The 10,789-nt window shown below is 63.5% G+C and overlaps 1 protein-coding gene and 1 non-coding gene across 2 annotated transcripts; one reads left to right on the top strand and one right to left on the bottom strand.

The window, feature by feature from the left end:
- Positions 1-5,792: 5,792 nt before the first annotated feature.
- TRNAP-AGG (transfer RNA proline (anticodon AGG)) lies at positions 5,793-5,864 on the bottom strand. Its single transcript has one exon. It is a non-coding gene; the product is annotated as a tRNA-Pro (tRNA).
- An 835-nt stretch (positions 5,865-6,699) lies between these two features.
- On the top strand, positions 6,700-10,218 carry OPN1SW (opsin 1, short wave sensitive). Its single transcript, XM_055711464.1, has 5 exons — positions 6,700-7,078; positions 7,518-7,686; positions 8,213-8,378; positions 8,923-9,162; positions 9,821-10,218. Exons 1-5 carry the CDS (start codon positions 6,703-6,705, stop codon positions 9,941-9,943), a joined length of 1,074 nt encoding a protein of 357 aa, XP_055567439.1. The 5' UTR covers positions 6,700-6,702; the 3' UTR covers positions 9,944-10,218.
- Positions 10,219-10,789: the final 571 nt, after the last annotated feature.

The raw sequence follows: 10,789 nt of genomic DNA, 5'->3' as shown, positions 1-10,789 counted from the left end.
GGGGCTGACCGCAGCCGCTATTTATAGCCCCGGCGGCACAGCCGCTGCGCTCTGGGACCCCTGGATCCCTGAGAGCAGCACCCCCAAACCCTGGCACCCCCCAACCCTCGGTGACCCCAAAGCCCACCACCCTTGAAACGCTAACTTCAAGCTTGACACCATCCCTCCCCCCCCAACCCTGGTAACCCCAAACACCAGCACCCCTGAAACCCTGGTAACCCCAAACACCAGCACCCCTGAAACCCCCAAACCCTGGTAACCCAAACACTGACACCCTTGAAACAACTGCACTCACTAACCCCCAGACACTGCCACCCCAAAATCTGTAAAACCCTGGCACCCCTGACCTCTGGCATCTTGAAATCCCAGCACCCCCAAAACCCTGGCACCGTGGTACCCCAAAATCTCCCAGACCTTGGCACCCCAAGACCCTCAAAACGTTGGCACCCCAAAACACCAGCACTCTCAAATGCTGGTACACTGGCGCCCTGGGACCTCCAAGACCCTGGCACCCCGAAATCCCATTACCTTGAGATATCCAAACCCCTGAACACCAGCACCCTCAAACCCTGACACCCTGAAATCCTGGCACCCTCAAACTCCAAAATCCCCTGAACTCCAGCACTCCAATAGCCCAGACACTGCAACACCCCGTTATCCTGATATACCAGTACCCCAGCACCCCAAAACCTCAGCACAGCCAGCACCATGGGCACCCTGACACCGTAGCACTCCAGACACCCCAGCACCATCATCACCCCAATACCCCGTCACCCTAACACCCCAATACCTGGCACCCCCACACCCCAGGCACCTCAAGCTCCCCATTACCACAAGCACCCTGATGCTGCAGCTCCTGGCAGCCCAATACACCCCAGCACCATTGGCACCCCCCACCCCCCAAAGACCCCCTCAGGAAACTCACTCAGGACCCCCCCAGGGGACTCAGGTGGGATCCCTCACTCAGGACCCCCAAAAAACTCACCGAAGAACATATCCACACACACCCCAGACCCCAACCGAGAGCTCCCCAAAACACTCCCAAGACACCCCCTGGGGAAACCCACAGAACCCCCACCCAGGACCCTCCCCACACACACCCCTTGGGCCCCTCCGCCCAGGGCCCCCCCTTGCTCAAGCCGTGGGACCCTTGGCCGTGCCTCAGTTTCCCCCATTGTGGGGAGCACAGTTTGGGGAGGGGGGGTGTTCGTTCATGTTGGGAGGGACACAGACAGATCCCCTTAGTGATCCCAGGACCCTGCTGCCCCCCAGCATCGCTGGTACCCCCACACACACACGGGGGGGGTCCACCTGGACACCTGAGTCCTCAACACCCTTGGACACAGGCTGGGTGCTGGGGGGGGCACAACACTTGGGTGTGGGGTGCCCCAGACCTGGGTCCTTTGGGGGGGGGGGCTGTTTGGGGGGGGGTGTGTGTATCGGATTACCCCTGGTTCCGGTGCCCGGCCGTCGACATCACCGTCACCGCTGGCCACCTGCCCTAGAAGCTTCCAGCGGGTGGGGGGGTGGAGGGGCACCCAGCCGCCTGGGTCTCACCGCGGGGTAGGGGAGGGGGGTGCAGGGACGCCTGGGTTCCTCTCCCACCACCCTGTGACTCAGTCGTCGTCCCCCACGGCAAGAAGTTCCCTGGGTGGGTGCCAGTGGTGGTGGGGGCAGTGAGGGTGCACCCCAGGGTGATGGGTGACAGCGGGGGGCGGGGGCAGTAATGATGGCCCAGATGCCTGCGCCAGCACCTAAAAATAACCTGGCGAGTCAGAGCCACGCACCCGGCACCCAAAATACCCCGGGGGGGGGGGGCTGGAGGGGGCACATCCCACTTGGGGACAATGATGATGTGGGTGGCACGTGGATGGCACCCGTGCCGGGGCACACCCATGGGTGGCACCCACACCCCGGGGACCCCCACACTGACAGCAGCTGTGCAGGAGTGTAATTGCTTTATTGCTCAGAGGGGAAAAGGGGTGATCCAGGGGGGTCAGTGTGCTGGGGAGGGTTGTCAGCATGCTGGGGGTGGGGGTCAAGGTGCCAGCTGAGATCTCATCACTGCCTCATCCAGGGGTAGAGGAAAATGATGGTGGAGGCCACGATGAAGAGGATAAAGGACTTGAACTTGTTGATGGTCTCCTGCAGAAGGGATGGGGGTCAGTGCCACCACAGTGCCACACTGAGCCCCATGTGTGTGTGTCCCCCACCCCATACCTGGCTCTGGGTCCCCTCTGGGCACTGGGGCTGGGTGTCCTCAGGGTCCTCAGGGTGGGGGGACACTGGGAGGGGACCATCTATGTCCCCCAGCCCCTTGAGGCACCTGCAGGAGATGGTGGTGTCAGGGGCTGCCAGTGGCACATGGGGACATGTTCAGGGGGATGGGGGACACTGGGGACACAGCCATGGGAAAACGGGGACATGACTGTAGGGACAAGGGGGACATGGCTGGTGGTCACAGGGGACTTGGCCAAGAGACAACAGGGACGCAGCCATTGGGACAGAGGACATGGGGACAGGGGGACATGGCTGGGGGGCACAGAAGACATGGCCAGGTGGCACCGGGGAGCGGCCATGGGAACGGGGACATGGGGATGAGGGCATATGGCTAGGGGGCACCAGGGACAAGGCCAAGGGGCACCAGGCATGCGGCCATGGGGACAGGAGACATGGGGACAGGGGGATGTTGGTCAGTGAACATTGGGAACAAGGCCAGGGAGTGCAGGGGATGTGGCTGGGCAACACGGGGAACATGGCCATGGGGACAAGGGCACATGGGCCTGGGGGACAGGGGCTGTGGGGACAGGAGGGATATGGCCATGGGTATGCAAGGGACATGGCTGGGGGGCAGTGAGGACATGTATGGGGCCACGTCCAGGAGGGCACAAGGGCAGGGACATGGAGGTCCTGGGGGGGGCCAGGGTGGCTGTGGGGTGGTACCGGTGGCAGCAAGTGTAGCGGTGACAGTCCTGCAGTGCCCGGTGCTCCTCGCCCAGCGCCTTCTTCTCTGCCCGCAGCCTGTCCACCTCCTCTGCACGGCACCCTCACCTCAGCCTCACGGCACCCTGCCCCACCACATTGGCCCCTGCTGCGGCCACCACCCTCTGTGCTGTAGCGTCCCGCCCCCACCCCATGGCCACCACTCTGCCACACTGTGGTCACCATCCCACCACACCATGACCACCGTGCCATGCCCACCGTCCCACCACGCTATGGCCACCAATCTACCATGCCATGGCCACCAACCCACTGTGCTATGCCAACCATCCTACCACAGTTGTCATCCCACTGTGCCATGCCCGCCATCCCACCACAGTTGCCATCCCACTGTGCCATGCCCAACACCACACCGCGCCGTAGCCTCCTCCCTGCCATGCTGCAGTACCTTGGAGCTGTGCCACCTGGGCAGTGATGTCCTGGAGCTGGGCAGCCTCTGCTGCCTGCTGCCTCACCGCTGCCGCCTCCGCTGCCCGCTCTGCCCGCGCCAGCTCCAGCGCTTGCTCCAGCTTTCCCAGCTCTGCAGTCTGCGCTGCCTGCAGCTCAGCCAGCTCTACCTGCAGCGCCTGCAGCTGTTCTACAAAAGGGCACGGGGTGGGCACCACCGCTCGGGGGGCACTTGGCACGGATCTGGGGGACTCATCTGTGTGGATGCTCAAATCTATGGGTGCTCCCCCTTGGGGTGCCCAACCCTTGGGATGCCCAAACCCGGTGATGCGCATCATCCTTGGTGTGCCCAGCCCCGGGGGTGCCCATCACCATGGGGGTGCCCAGCCTTATGGGTGCCCAGCCCCGGGGGTGCCCATCACCATGGGGGTGCCCATCCTTATGGCTGCCCAACCCCGGGGGTGCACATCACCCTTGGGGAGGCCATCCCAGGGTGCCCATCCCTGGGATGGGTGTTCCTGGGTGCCCCACTCACTGCCCACAGAGGGGGACTCCTTGAGGTCCATGGCTCTGCGGCTCTGCGGCTCTGCTGTGGGGCACCCTGTGCCCTAGAACCCTCACGGGGCAGCTGTCTCCACAGCTGTCTCCAGGGGCGGCTTTCTCTGTTTGCCCTGGCAACCGCGTTCCCCCTTGCCAGGGTGACCCCGCCCTCCCACCCTGGGGGCCCCGCCCACCCCCCCTGGGGGCCCCGCCCTCCCCGACGCCGGGGTTCCATGGGCGGGAGGGACTCAGGGGGAGCAGCGGCCCCCCCAGTGCCACTGTCCCATACCACCACCCCACAATCAGTGCCCCCAGCGCTCCTGCCCTGGGGTCCTTCCCCCCTACCCCCCGCTTCAGGATGCGTTGGGGGAGCGTTCGCTCTGCAGCCTACTGATGGCTCCAGAGGGCACGTAAGGGGGCAGTGCGGCAGGGGCTGGGGCCCGGCGGTGGGGGTGGTGGCAGCCAGACCTCCTGGGTCCCTGTGCTCCTCAGGACCCAGCCAGCCCCTGCTGTGGGGGAGGGGGGGTCAGCTTTCACAGCGGGAGGGGTCTGTATATGGGTCTTGTCTGATGGCTTGGGGAGGTTCCTGAACCAGGGAGAGTGATGACCTTATAGGTGACTGTCACACTGGGAATTGTATGGTGTGGTAGGGTACAGTATGGCGTGTATGGTACAGTCCATTATGGTGTGGTGTGGTGTGCTCCTGTATGGTATGGTACAGTACGTGACAGTACAGTGTGGTATGGTAGGGTAGGTATGGGACAGTATGGTATGGATGGTATGGGACGGGAGGGGATGGCACGGGATGATACAGTACGGTATGACCCAGCCCAGTATGGCACAGTATGGCCCAGCCCGGTACAGTATAGTACGACCTGCCCCCCCAGTACAGTACAGCACCACACAGCACGGCCTGACCCTGCACCATGCGGCACTGTGCGGAGCGGGTACGGCGTGGTGCGGTGCGGTGCTGTACGGTATGATAAACCCAGTCTGAGCCAGTACCGTATGGCCCAGTACGGTACCGTATGGTATAGACTGGCACGGTATGGTGGGACCTGACCTGGTACAGCCCAGTACAATCCGGAACAGCCTGGTGCGGGACAGTTTGGTACCATACAGTACAGTATGACCAGATTGGACCTGACCCAGTACAGCCCTGTATGACCCAGTACAGTACAGTACAGCCCGGTATGGCCCAGTACAGCCTGGTACAGTATAGTTTGGTACAGTATGGTATACAGTACAGCATGACCATATCTAACCTGACCCAGTACAGCCCCGTATGGCCCAGTACAGTACAGTACAGCCCGGTATGGCCCAGTACAGCCTGGTACAGTATAGTTTGGTACAGTATGGTATACAGTACAGCATGACCATATCTAACCTGACCCAGTACAGCCCCGTATGGCCCAGTACAACCCAGTACAGCCCGGGCTGACACAGTACGGCCCCACTGGGGCCACGTCCCCTCCCTGTGTCCCCTCTCTGTCCCCATCCCCACCCCACACCACGACCCATAAGGTGCCCCCGGTCACACACACGGATGGGCACCCCCCGATCTGTGCACCCCCCCACAAGCACGCAGATACCCTCAGAGGTGCACACCCCCCCCCAGGCACCCACGCAGAACAGACACCCACCCGCGCACCCCCCACTCTGCGTGGGTACCAGGGGCGTGCCCCCAGCCCGCTGTCCCTTCACCCCAGCCCGCCTTTATATGTGCCCCCAAGCCGGGAGGGGCCCGAGCACCCTTAATCCCCCCCTAAGCGGCTTGTGCTCATCCTTCCTGCCCCCACAGGAGGCCCCGCAATGGCGGGGGGAGGGGCCTAAAAAGCGGTGCAGGGGGGCAAGCAAAAGCGTTTGGGCTCGTCCGGGATTTGAACCCGGGACCTCTCGCACCCTAAGCGAGAATCATACCCCTAGACCAACGAGCCACCCGCCGCGCTCACTCCCCCCCCACTACTCACGCGTGGGTGGCGGCCAGCGCCGGTGGCCGGGGGGCTGCGATGGGGCGAGGGCACGGGGGGCAGCACTGGCTGGGCAGCCCACCGAATGAGCACAGCCCCGCCACCTTGGCAGCGCACCCCACAACCATGCACCCCGCAGCCATGCATCCCCCCAACAATGCACCCCCAGCAGCGCACACCCCCACCATGCACGCACCCCACACAATGCACCCCCCAATGAACCCTCCACCCATGCAACCCCCTCCAAAAGTGCACACACCCTCCGCAATGTGCCCCCCTCAAAAGTGCACCCCCCAACAATGCACCCCCAGAAGTGCACTCCCCAACAATGCACCCCTCAGCAGTGCACACCCCCACAATGGACTCCAAAAGTGTAGCACCCCCAGCCCTGCACGCCTCTGCAGACCCCTCATCGGTGCACCCCCAGCACTGCACCCCCAAAGCACTGCCCTTCCCCTGAGATGCCCCCCTGGGGGACCCCAAACCTCCCCCCTGCACCAACCCAGGCCACACTGGGCTGGGACATCTCAGTGTCAACAGGACAAAGCTTGGGGTCCCCTCTGCATCCCTGGGGACCCCCCAACCCCAAGGTGGGCCGGGGAGGGGCCCTTATGTCCCCCCCAATCCCCCAGGAGCCCTGGCAATCGGCTCGGCCCAGCTTAGGGAGGCTGATTAGGGTCTCAGCCCAGATTAGCCCCCCTAATCCCCAAGTTTGCCCAAGGATGAAGCCTTGATCCCTCCCTCAGCTCTTAAGCGGCTTGGGGCTGGGCAGGGTATATCAGAAGGGGGAGGGCAGGGGACCACCATGTCCCCCACACCCCCCAGCCCCATCACCATGTCGGGTGACGAGGAATTTTATCTCTTCAAGAATGCGTCCTCAGTGGGACCTTGGGATGGTCCCCAATATCACATTGCCCCGCTGTGGGCATTCTACCTGCAGACCGCCTTCATGGGCTTTGTCTTTTTGGTGGGCACCCCTCTCAACGCCATTGTCCTGGTGGTCACCGTCAAGTACAAGAAGCTGAGGCAACCTCTCAACTACATCTTGGTGAACATCTCCTTCAGCGGCTTCATCTCCTGCATCTTCAGTGTCTTCACTGTCTTTGTCTCCAGCTCCCAGGGTTATTTTGTATTTGGCAAACACATGTGTTCCTTGGAGGGCTTTGTGGGGGCCACCGGAGGTAGGTGGGTGATGCCACTGCAGTCTGGTGGGGCTGGAGGTAGGGCTGACCAGTCCTGGTAGGGCTGCAGGAGTTGGGGTGACCGCCATGGTCTGGTGGGGCTGGGGGAGTTGGGGTGATCACCGTGGTCTGGTGGGGTTGTGTGTGGGGATGACCACCATGGTTTGCTGGGGCTGTGGGAGCTGGGGTGATCACCATGGTCTGGTGGGTCTGGAGGAGCTGGGGTGACCACTATGGTCTGGTGGGGCTGTGAGAGTTGGTGTGACCACCATGGTCTGCTGGGGCTGTGGGAGTTGGGGTAACCACCATGGTCTGGTGGAGCTATAGGAGTTGGGCTGACCACCATGGCTTTCTGGACCTGTAGGAGTTGGGGTGACCCCCGGGGTCTGGTGGGCTCATGAGGGACATGGGTTGAGGTCCTGGTGGTGTCCCTCTCCAGGGCTGGTGACAGGATGGTCCTTGGCCTTCCTGGCTTTTGAGCGCTACATCGTCATCTGCAAACCCTTTGGCAACTTCCGTTTCAACTCCAAGCATGCCCTGATGGTGGTGGTGGCCACCTGGGTCATCGGTATCGGTGTCGCCATCCCCCCCTTCTTCGGGTGGAGCAGGTGGGGATTGGCCGTGGGCAGGGGCGGGCAGGGTGCTGAACACCTGGAGCGGCAGGTGGGGGGGTCATGGGGGTGCCATGGGGGTCCCAGGTGGGTGCTGAGCCAGGTGGGAAGCAGTGCCACAGGGGTGCCATGGGGTAATATATGAGTCCTGGAGCATGCCACAGAGGTGCCACAGGGGTGTCACATGGGTGCAGAGCAGCCTGGCAGTGCCACAGGGGTGCCAGAGGGTGCCATAGAGGTGGCACAGGAGTGGCACAGGGACACCATGGGGTGCCACAGGGGTGCCACAGCTGTTCCATGGGGTGCAGAGCAGGCTGGCAGTGCCATAGGGTGCCATGGGGGTAATGCAGGGGTGGAACAGGGGTGCCATGGGGGTGCCACGGGCATGCCATGGGGCGCAGAGCAGCCCAGCAAGTGCTATGGGGGTGTCACGGGGTGCCATGGAGGAGGCACAGGTGTGTCACGGGGTGCCACGGGGGTGCCACGTGGCATGGAGCAGGGGGTGAGCGTGGGCGCCCTGCAGGTATGTGCCCGAGGGGCTACAGTGCTCCTGCGGCCCTGACTGGTACACGGTGGGCACCAAGTACAAGAGCGAATACTACACCTGGTTCCTCTTCATCTTCTGCTTCATCGTGCCCCTTTCCCTCATCATCTTCTCCTACTCCCAGCTGCTCAGCGCCCTGCGGGCTGTGAGTCCCGGGGGCACGGCGGGCACGGGAGCATGGGGGCTGCGCACGCTACGTGTGAGGGCGGGGGGATGGCAATGGGCTGGGGGGGGGACGACAGGTGGGATTGAGGGAGGGAGGGAAGGAGGGAGGAAGGAGAGATGACTGAAGGGAGGGTGGGAAAGGGGGATGGAGAGCAGGAGAGACGGAGGGATGGGTGGGGGGATGGCAGGATGGAGAGATGGGGTGGAGGGTGGGCACGATGAAGGGAAGGAGAGAGAGGGATGGAGGATTGGCTGGAGGGATGGAGGGATGGAGGGATGGAGGGATGGCAAGATGGAGGGATGGAGGGGTGGAAGGATGGAGGGAGGAAGAAGAGATGGCCAAAGGGAGGGTGGGAGGGAGGGAAAGAGGGGTGGAGGGTCATCAGGATGGAGGATTGGCTGGAGGGACGTAGGGAAGGAGGGGTGGAAGTAGGAAGGGCTGCTTGTACAGAAGGCCAGGCAGGGGGGCAGGCAGGGGGACAGGAGGCCTGGCCAGGGCCCCTGACCCCCTCCTTCGGGCACAGGTGGCTGCGCAGCAGCAGGAGTCGGCCACAACGCAGAAGGCAGAGCGGGAGGTGTCCCGCATGGTGGTGGTGATGGTGGGCTCCTTCTGCCTCTGCTACGTGCCCTACGCGGCCCTGGCCATGTACATGGTGAACAACCGGAACCACGGCCTTGACCTGCGCCTGGTCACCATCCCTGCCTTCTTCTCCAAGAGCGCCTGCGTCTACAACCCCATCATCTACTGCTTCATGAACAAACAGGTGCCCCGGGGACACCTCAGGGCATGGGGGCACTAGGGCCATCCAGGGACATGTGGGGGCTGGGGACATCCAGGGGTGCTCAAGGACATCGGGGGACCAAAGATGTTCAGGGACACATGGGGACCAGGGTCATTCAGGGATGCACAGGGACAAGGCATGGCCATGGACCAGGGACTGGGCACCAAAGATGCTAGTGGGCTGGGGACATCCAGAGATGAGGGACACCTGGGGATGAGGACACACAGGGACTGAGGACACCTAGGAGCACCCAGACACACAGGTGTGCCCAAGAACACCCAGACACTGGGGACATCTCAGGGTGCCCAAGGACATTTGGGAACCAGGGACACATGGGGACGAGGGTCATCCAGGGATGCCCAGGGTCTAGGGACGATGATGGAGCAGGGACCAGGGACACCTGGTGCCAACGAACTGGGGACCCCCCAGGGATGGGGCACAATGGGGTATGAGGGACACCCAGGGACTGGGATGGACACCTGAGGACACTTGGCCATGCTCAGGGCCATCTCCAGGGCTGTGGGTACCATATCCGTGGGGACAGGAGATGGGGTCAGGGATGGGAAGACAGTCCTGGGGATGGGGACAGGGGACATGTGGGACTCCCCAGGCTGAGCTGGCTGCATTCCCGTCACCACAGTTCCGCGCCTGCATCATGGAGACGGTCTGTGGGAAGCCCATGACAGATGAGTCTGACATCTCCAGCTCGGCCCAGAGGACGGAGGTCTCGTCCGTCTCCTCCAGCCAGGTCAGCCCCAGCTGAAGAGCCGCCAGCACCTGCCCCAGGCCCCTGGCTGTCCTCGCTATGGGGCTGGAGCTGCCCCAGGGTTCCAGGGCCACCCCCTCGGCCAGCCTAGAATGTAGGTGCCGAGTGGGACAATAAACCACCGCCACAGTCTGAAGACAATGCCGAGCCAGTCTACGTGTCGGTGGGGACGGGTGGCTCAGCCCCACGGCACTGCAATCCCACAGCGATGCCACTGCAGGACCCCGCTCCTTGTCCTGCCCAGGACACACAAGCAGTGGTGGGGCAGGGGGGTGGAATGCTGCCCCTCCCCTCACCCATGGGGCTAGTGTGGGGCTGACCCCCCCCATCCGTGGGGCTGGCTCCCATCCATAGGGTCAGGGTGGTGCTGGGCTCCCATCCACAGGGTCAGGGTGGTGCTGGGCTCCCATCCGTGGGGCTGAGGCCCCACACTGCAGCAGTGGGGCAGCAGGGACAGGAGGGCAGGACTCAACCAGAACCCACGCACCCCCAGCCCCCCGAGGGCACAGGGTGCCGGGATTGGGGTGCAACTTGTGGGGCAGGGAGCGGGCCTGGCCGAGCCCCCTGGGACATGCCCATGGGGAGAGGGGAGCCGTGGTCTGGGGTTGCCCTGTGCTGGGGGAGGGATGCCGGGGGGGCCGCCAGGGCTGCGTCAGCCCTTCCCGGGAAACGTAAACACTTCCAAATTAAGTTATCCCCGTCCCGAGCGATCTGGGGGCTGATCCAGGCAGCGCCGTGCCACCGAGCAGGGCCACCCCCACCCCCCATCATATTTCTGGGGGTAAAACTGGAGCAATTCTGTCGCGAGGGCCGGGTGCCGCACAGCAAAGCCCCCAAACCGCC

This window comes from Falco cherrug, chromosome 5, assembly GCF_023634085.1.
Source record: "Falco cherrug isolate bFalChe1 chromosome 5, bFalChe1.pri, whole genome shotgun sequence".
Lineage (NCBI taxonomy): Eukaryota > Metazoa > Chordata > Aves > Falconiformes > Falconidae > Falco > Falco cherrug.
Note: the sequence above shows the minus strand (reverse complement) of the source record. Positions and strands in the feature narration are given on the sequence as shown.

Coding starts and splice junctions, on each gene's coding strand:
- OPN1SW (XM_055711464.1), top strand. CDS start 6,703: ATGTCCCCCACACCCCCCAGCCCCATCACCATGTCGGGTGACGAGGAA. Junction 7,079..7,517: donor CTTTGTGGGGGCCACCGGAG/GTAGGTGGGTGA, acceptor GTCCCTCTCCAG/GGCTGGTGACAGGATGGTCC. Junction 7,687..8,212: donor CCCTTCTTCGGGTGGAGCAG/GTGGGGATTGGC, acceptor GGCGCCCTGCAG/GTATGTGCCCGAGGGGCTAC.